Raw genomic sequence first — 8,657 nt, forward strand, 5'->3', positions numbered from 1 at the left:
TTAGCTGCTAATTGGAGTTGCTTAACAACCTCTTCATTGAATAAAATTAAGTTCAATACAGACAGCAAATGCAGACGGGGAGTAAACAGGGAAACCAGAAAGAAGCTCAGAGAGAAGCACGTCGGTACGTAGTTTGCTCACCAGCTACAGCTTTCTACCAAAGAAGAGAAGTCATCCCCTCATTGAGCTCTAGGAAGAACACACAGAAGTCTCCTTCTGTGCTGCTTGAAGCACAATAAGTGACATTATCACAATCGCATAATATCAGGTCTGATGGCTGACAAGACTTCTAAAAATAATGGCTGTTGAGTCCATTAACTACTCATTATGGACACCTTAAAGGACATCACCCCACTTATGTCGCGCTCACTTGACAAAGGAAACAAAAGAAAAGGATACGAACTGACACTTTTTAATGTTCTGCAATCAAGATCGAAAAAACATCTTAAAAGACTTGAATTCAGTCTCCCTGGTGACACCGGAAAGTTTGACCGAAAGGTGCGAAGGAAAGGTTCGCTTCTTCAGCACGACAAACTTTTGATAGAACTCAGCAACAGATTCTTCTAAACGATGGCATGGTGACGGTAAACTGCACGCCAAACTTTCCTATTTACTGTTTTAACCCAACCAGACCACCAGACCTACAACTTTCGAAGACGATGATGTCTGATAAACCTTAACGGGCAAGTGTGTTTTTCTGTTGTTTTTTTTTAAAACTTCTTATCAAAGGTCATGGGCATAGTTTAGCAAACAGTTATCTGCATGAATAGAGGCAAAGATGTCCCACTGAGATAGGGTTGCAGATAAGCATGGTGTGCTGTCACTTAAGAAATGACACAAAAAGTTCCCGCTTTGTAAACCGAGTCATTACTGTCGGGCCCACATGTGCACATGCCATCTCACGTTAGTGCTGATCGTGATTCGAGCTGTTCTCTACCAGAACTACTGAAAAAAAACTATATTTTGATCCGATTTGCTGTATGTTCTCTGGACAAATAGCTGTGAGGAAATTGAAAGAACAGCCGAAAGGGACGAGGCCGGGCTGCCATCCTGTGCAGAAAAGAATTCTACAAAAAGTTGAAGCTTTCCCTTCACTCTCTTTCTATTTTGGTCGTGTAGGTGGTTAGATAACAAACGCATAAACATCCCTAAAATTAGAATCCGTCATCATTGCTCTGCGAGTGTTATGTGAAAAGTAATACAATCACAGCAGCACTGAAAGCCCAGGCCCCAACATCTGGTTAGTATCTGCTGCTGGTGGACTTTAACTCCCATGACGTCTTCTTCTGCTTACAGGCTCCCCTAATTCCTGCTGATGACTATCTTTTTTATTCTTATTTCTTCGCATCCACTGTGCACACATATTTGTGACATATTTTTCAACAAATCATAGAACCACAGAGGTCCTGAGGTAGAAAATTACAGCAACGTTTGCCGTTTCTGTCCTTTTTTTCTGAAATGTTTCTCTATTTCGCATCTGTTTTTTTGTTTTTCTGGCTGCGACATTATGATCTAGTTTAGTCTTTTTCCTGTTATCTGAAATGTTATATTAAACCTGACATATTTAGTGTTTTTTGTTTCGTCGCTTTCTGAAATGTTGCCTTTTCCGCTCTGTTCGATGTCGCTGCCTTTTTGCACACGAGGGCCACCAGATCACCAGAATAAAGCGAGAGGCAGACAGGAAATGTGAGGGGGAGGCTGGAGATGACAGGCAACAAAGCCTTGAACCGGGTAGCAACGGTGTGTATCAGGTACTCGTCTTAGTACCAAGGCCACTGTGACAACTTCAGAGCATTTTCTAATGCTAAAACAAACCAGGATGGGTTGTTGTCTGATGTCATTTTCCCTGTGTAATGTGTTGGGTGGCTTTTTGTTTTTTTTATTTTTAAATTCTGCACAAGCAGGCTGGTCAAAAACTGAAAAGGATTTCCCACCAAGACAGTTAGTAAATCTCCAAGGTCACTTCCATTTCGATTACAGAGCAGACTATGAAAAGAAAGATCACTTTTTGCTCTACAATTCTGCACACCTGGCAGAGAAAGGCTGTGAAAACAGCATTTAATTCTAAAACTGAAAATTAAATGTTTAGTCAGTAAGAAGTTCTGTAAGGAGTCAGCTCCGCTGATGCCACCAAAATCAAATATTTCACACATATCTAATTACACCTACGGGGTGAAATGGATGTCTGAGGGCTGTCACAACATCTGTAACGGAATTAATCTATTACTGCGTCATAGGTGATAAGAAGCAGCACCTGCTTAACAAGCGTGCTAACAGACTGCAGCTCCAACAAGTACGGTAACAGGCAGGGGACAAAATGAGCCACGGCAAATGAGAGGGGGGGCAGAGGAAGCAGAGCTAAACACACACACACACAGTGAAACACGGAGTGTGGAGTCAATGCACCTTAAAAAGAAAAAAATGTACACACCGACTGTGCATGACAAAACAAACCAAAAGGACACACAAACGTATTAATCCCGCTCAACCTATTGTTGTCACTCAAGCATAATCCTGTGGTCGATGGATAGCTTAAGCCAAGTCACATGACCTGTAGGTGCATACAATCTAATCAACACAAACACACAGTCAGGTAAATCCAAGACCTACAGCCCCTTCCAGCAGGTGCTTTCTACAGCCTATAAGAAAGACTCACTGAGCGTGACAAGACTGGACCAAAACCACAGACCGAATACTGTTTTGTTGACTTCCCTGTTGAATACAGAAATAGTCTGGAATACCATTCCAAATTCCATATTCAGGTCGAGTCCCCTGTCCCTCTTCAAGCCTCTGTCACCATTCTAAGCTACATAACGGTGCATAAATAGAAAAATTAAAGCGGTGACACCATCGCGCCAGGTCTCACACCCATAATAGTGACCCTGTAACCAGGGAAACCCTCTGTAGTGTTCACACCACATTGTGTCGGAGTCCAATGAGATTAGCCAATCAATTCCAAGCTGATATCCATTACCATTATCCCCCCGTGAGCAAACAGGGTATTATGGGATGCCGTCCCAATGGACACAGAGCTCACCTGGTGTCCCGTGTCTCCCATTGATCTGAGTGTGTTTTACAACTGACAGTCAGTGCAGCTGATGGATAATGATTTCAACACACACACAAACACACACACACACAAATATCTTTGTTTTTCACTGACATAATGCAAACCTTTACACAATATCCTAACCCTCCAACTGAATGACTCAATCTCACAGCAAAAACAACATCTGCATGGTTCAGATTTGACTCTGAGAAAAAACACACACACACTTAATCTACTTCTAACCTTAAAACAACATTGAAATGTGTACACTTCAGACAGGTTGTTAAACTTAAAATTCTAGGACCCTGGAAACACAGGGGATAAAAAAAAGCATACATAGATAAAATGTTTTCTCATTTAAAATAATATATATCTATACATATGTATAAGTAAGCTACTCAGAACCAAATTAGACACACTTGTGTGCGTGTGTGTTCATATGGCAGTAAGAAGCCAATCAATACCAGAGTCCAGAGGTGCAGTAAGAAAAGAAACTGCTATAGTGTGATCGCATCCTCCAGAGATTCAAAGAGAACCTGTCACAATGACTGTAAGAGAGGAAAGAAATGACGCAAACAGGAAGTGAATCGAGCGTCTGCTGACCTCAGCCGACTCAGACAAAGATGTCAGATTAAACTGCAAGTCTGATTTAGTTGTCGAAGTTACACCGAGAGACAAACGGACGGAAGAGAGCAAGTGAAACATTCTTCGTGGGGCAGAAAGATACAGTTGGACAAGTTAAACGCTGTGACTATCGTGCGCGAGGCCAGACAAAAAAAATAATTAAACTAGATTTTAATGTTGCATCTGAGCCTGGAGGAGTCGGGTTTAATATGTATGAGGTTCAGAAAGCTCTTCAAATAAGCACAAAAATGTCCAAAACGATTCACGAAACTCGCTGATGTCACATGACCTCGCCTTTTACATGCAGGCTTTCACGCTGTCTTATCCTACCTTGGCCCTTATCTGTCCCGAAGTGGAGACTTTGCGGATCAACTTGTGAGACGTCTCTTCTTGTTCTCCATCGCTGTCTGATGACTCTTCTCCTGCCTCTCCAGTCTGGAATTTAAAAAGAGAGACAAGGGGAAAATGACCACGCTAGTTTGAGCCCCACAGAACGCAGACATACAGGAGAAATTCAACCCCCAACTGCATTTTCTGACATTCAGTTTAGTGGGATTTCATTCAAACATGTTTACCTGCATTCTATAACTTCAGCTTTAGTTAGACTAGCCACTTCCTTAAAGTCGTGCAAACATACCGACTGGTGCAGTCAGATAACAGCTCAAACACGTTTAAGCATAGTTGTCTGACGTTGCAAATAAATTAAACGTTTGATCCTACAGCAATTATCGTAAATTGAGGACATGCAGCAACGTGAATTTCAAAATGTTTAGGAGTGTGGGAGAAATGCTTCATGTCACTAAAAAAGTCTAATCAGAAGTACAATATAACCACAACATTTTCTTGGTAACATCGTTTTTTGTTTGTTTGTTTTTTTTTAAAAACTCTTTCTTGCAACTCAATCTAAAAAAAAAAAAAAACACAACACTTTACCGTAAAATGAGTCACGAGACAAAAGTCTTCTCCAAGTTCTCCGGTCAAGCTTAAGTTAAGCAATTAACAAACAGGTTCCTGCACTCCTACAATTCCAATGTTTTACATGCCAGGGCAGAATTAAAAAGGAAAGAAAAAAACAACATCTGGTCCATACCAGGTCTTAGAATTAGGCAGATACACGCGACATATCGCACCGTGTTGTCTGTTTATCGAACAAAGACGAAGCCGAACTGCAGAAGCTGTGTGTGAAAGGCTAAGTGTGCCTCGTTATCCAAACGCCTGCAGAAGCACTTTTAGCTGCAGTCACCTTTGTGAATCATTTTCAGCATGATGCTATCATTCTCTCTTATCAATGCGGAGGAATTTTTGTTCCACTCTTCTTTACAGCATTGCTTCTGTTTATTGAGGTTCGTGGCCGTTTGTTTATGCACAGCTCTCTCTCTCTCTCTCTCTCAGTCTCGGTTTCTATCTGGCTGAGGTCTGGACTTTGGGTCACTGCGTTATTTTCCGTTTCAGCCATTCTGCTGGAGATTTGCTGCTGTGTTTGGGATCATTGTCCTGTTGACGACCCTCTCTCCACCCCTAACGTCTCCACTTTGATCTCATATATCCAAAAAAACAACGTTCTTGAAATCTTTTTGTTTATTCAGATGTAACTTGGCAAACTTGGAGAAAAGAGGCTTTCTCCTGACAACCCTTCCAAACAAGCCGTAGGTGCTCAGTCTTTTCTAACTGTACTGTCATGACCTTTAACATTTAACATGCTAACTGAGGCCCGTGGAGTCTGAGATGTAGCTCGTGGTTTTTTTCTGCAGTTTTTCTGATCGTTGCCTGGTCCGACCTTGGGGAGAACTTCAACTGTCTTGAATGTTTTCCACTTGTAACACATCTTTCTCGCTTTTAGAATGATGGACTCCAGATTGTTTGGGAACAGTCTTATAACCCTTCCCAGATTGATGGGCAGCAAGGAATTGCTTTTCTAAGATCATTGCTGATGTCGTTCCTCCTTGTCGCTGTGTTAACACACACATGAATGGTCCAAACTGAAAAAAAAACGTGCTTTTATAGAGGCGCTCACACTTGTTGATAATTTTATCAGCAGCACCTGGCTGCTACCGACCATCCTAATTCACATGGAAACAGTAAGGCCGTCCCTAGTTTTGCACACACCACGTCCGTATTTTGACTCAGAATTAGTCACTAGATGATTTTCTTATTCATCCAATGTTACAATTACCTCATGTCGAGACCTGGCAAGAAACAGATGGTTGTTTTATAATGTCCTGATATGTAAAACCTCAGAATTTATGGAGGGGTTTTATTCTTTTTTTCATTGACAGGAATGCGCAAATCTCTAAATGCTACTGATAAAACTAAAGTCAGTGTGAAAGCAAAATGTCCAGAAATACAATGTAACAACACCTTTTTTTGGCCAACGTTGAATTTCTTAAAAACGCTCTCTGGCTAATCGACAAGTCTTGTTGGAAATGATTGAACTTCTGCGGGATTTTTTAGCCCCGATGTCATTGCCTCCTGTGTTTTGAAAGGATTTGGCCTTGTAATTAGTTAAAATAGTTAGGTAAGTTTAAACAAAAAGGTGTGTGTAAAGATTTATACAAACATCTTTTCAATCTTTAAATCCATTAGTTATGCCTTCTGTCAGTCAGCATGTCGAGTTAGGTTTCATTTCTTTTAGTTGAGCTGGACAGGAACAGATCTTTTGTTTTTGTAGGTTTCAAACATACACTTGGGACTGAACAGATACTCACGATATGAGTCCTTTCAGAGTCTGCTTGGGGCGGCCCCAGAGACTCGCCGGGCCCCGCCACATACAGGACGTTTGGGTTCAGTTTGGATGCCATGGCGAGCGTGCAATCGAAGGGCAGAGCCGAGGGAAGGCAAGAAAAGGGAGGTCAGGAAGATGTTGCAGAGGGAGAGGAGAAGGAGTGGAGGAGGAAAACGGGGGGAAGGGGCTTGGCTGACTGGAGTAAGAGAGGAGAGGTCAGCAGATGGGACAGCAGGACTCCGGGATGCCACACTCGTCCCGATTCTGATCTCTCTATCCAAGTCCAACTCTGAAAAAGATGGAGGGATGAATTATTGATTAGGAGAGAAAAGCTCACAGGAGATATTCATTTTTTTCCTGGCGGTGTGGGGTGCTGACAGCTCCTCCGCTGGAAGTTCAGAACACATAAGCAACTATCTCTCACAAACTCTCACGAATCTATTCACATCTTCAGCTCGAGACCTGAAGAGAGCCGCTTCTCTTTCTCCGTTCCTCTTCACTTCCTCAAGCGAGTTTGTGTGAAAGCGCTTTGACGCTCACAGCTCACGGGGCGTTTTTACAACAGGGCCGTTCCACCAGCTCTGAGTTTTTAGGCAGACATGGTAAACATGAAAGTGATGAGAGGTGTGATGGTGGTGGGTGATAGCGCGAGGAGGATGATGATCTGGTTCATTACAAGCAAAGCATGCAGCATGATACAGCGTTCCTTTCGAGACCGATGAGATAAGGGAGAGTCGGTCAGCTTCATGAGTAACCCAAAAGCACGAGCATTCGCACGCGAGCAGCCGATATGCATTTCACACTCGTGAACCACGGTTCGTCGTAATAAGCGCCTAAAAATAAAGAAAAGAGACTGGCGCGTGTGTGAGCGCGCGCGCGTTTCCTTGATTACGATGTGACCACGTTATTCAAAAACCTGTCTGCACCTCACTTCCCCGCCGCCCCCGGTGACACCGAACTTCACCGCACGAATGTTTAAAACACTATAAGCACCGTGCGCGTGCGTGCAGGTTTCCAACCCACGTGCGGCTCACTGTTTTTTTTAGTTTTTTTTTTAAAGATAATAAACAAAAACGGGTGCACAACAGGCTGTCGAGCGCGTCAGCTCTATCATTCATTCAGTACATGTCGCCGTTCACCGTAAGAGCTCGCGGCGGACACGCAAACATCAACAGTCCATTAAACTCTTCTGTAGTCGGTTCAGCTGTGCTCAGCTGTCATTTAATGCAGAGAAAATTCATCAGCGACCCGGACGGCCACTGCCGCTAACGCGCGGCCACCACCTCCGCAAAAATAAACCCCCTCTGCGCTCGCATGTGTCGATAAAATTAGGCTACCATTTACCTTCGCTTGTCAATTGCCTCCCGCTTCTCCCTCCGCCGCCTGTTATTAAGTGGCGGTGTTTCCCACTCCTGTTGCCCGGCCCGAGTGGCTCGTCAGCCGGCGTTGGGTGTCTCGCGGGCGGCCGGCGGTCAGCAGCAGCGTGCGGCTCTCTCCGGTGGTGCTCGCCTTGCAGAAAGAGACGCGGTCATACGCATAGCGTCGGAGCGGATCTGAATAAGGTAGGAAGAAGAGTAGGGGGAGGTGGAGGTGGAGGTGGTGGTGGTGGAGGAGGAGGAGGAGGAGGAGGGGGCTGGAGGCGAGAGAGAAAGAGAGAGATTTGAAAAGCGGCCGTGTTGAGTCGCCTCGAAACGCTGTACCGAGGTTAAGCGGAGAGCAAACAGCGCGTACACGTATGCAAGCGCGTGCACGGGGGGAGAGCGCGAGGATACTACAGACAGGCCTCACAGACGCGAGAGACAGAAAGAACACACATGTGGAACAGTAGCTACCGCAGTGACCGGTGGGTAAGGCAAAAGACAGCTGAAGTCTAGTTAACCAGGACGAAAAACAGGTCCGGTTCACACTAGTTTGGCTGAAATGTAATATTCTTTTTCTTGTATGGATGCATTATTAGATAGCCATCAACAACAGGTGTGTAGGTCCGTATTAAAGCACGGCGAAGCATTTATTTGAAAAGCAGAAATCGATGCTTCCTTCTGTTGCTGCACAGTCTGGTTCTGACTGGCTTAATAAAGATGTTCTACACGGTACATCCAAATGATCATTTTTCAATATGCCAATATTATATATAGACATATATATATATAGATATACATATATTCATGAAAATAAGAGTCAGATTCAGAAAAGTTGCATCTGGTGTTCAGGAAAATGCAAAATTCATATTCTTCTGAGAAAAATATTCAGATGTTTTGGTTT

General features: G+C 43.6%; 1 protein-coding gene across 1 annotated transcript in view; it reads right to left on the bottom strand.

The window, feature by feature from the left end:
• LOC140281408 (diacylglycerol kinase delta) overlaps window positions 1-8,118 on the bottom strand; it is a 73,725-nt gene extending 65,607 nt beyond the window's left edge. Inside the window, exons 1-3 of the mRNA XM_072375825.1 lie at window positions 7,740-8,118; window positions 6,379-6,684; window positions 4,004-4,108 (exon numbers count right to left, since the gene is read on the bottom strand). Of these exons, the coding sequence (XP_072231926.1) occupies window positions 4,004-4,108; window positions 6,379-6,471 (198 nt within the window). The 5' untranslated portion in view covers window positions 6,472-6,684; window positions 7,740-8,118. The remainder of the gene's footprint in view (window positions 1-4,003; window positions 4,109-6,378; window positions 6,685-7,739) is intronic.
• Between the last annotated feature and the right edge of the window lie 539 nt (window positions 8,119-8,657).

This window comes from Leuresthes tenuis, unplaced genomic scaffold, assembly GCF_036924035.1.
Source record: "Leuresthes tenuis unplaced genomic scaffold, fLeuTen1.0.hap1 SCAF_22, whole genome shotgun sequence".
Lineage (NCBI taxonomy): Eukaryota > Metazoa > Chordata > Actinopteri > Atheriniformes > Atherinopsidae > Leuresthes > Leuresthes tenuis.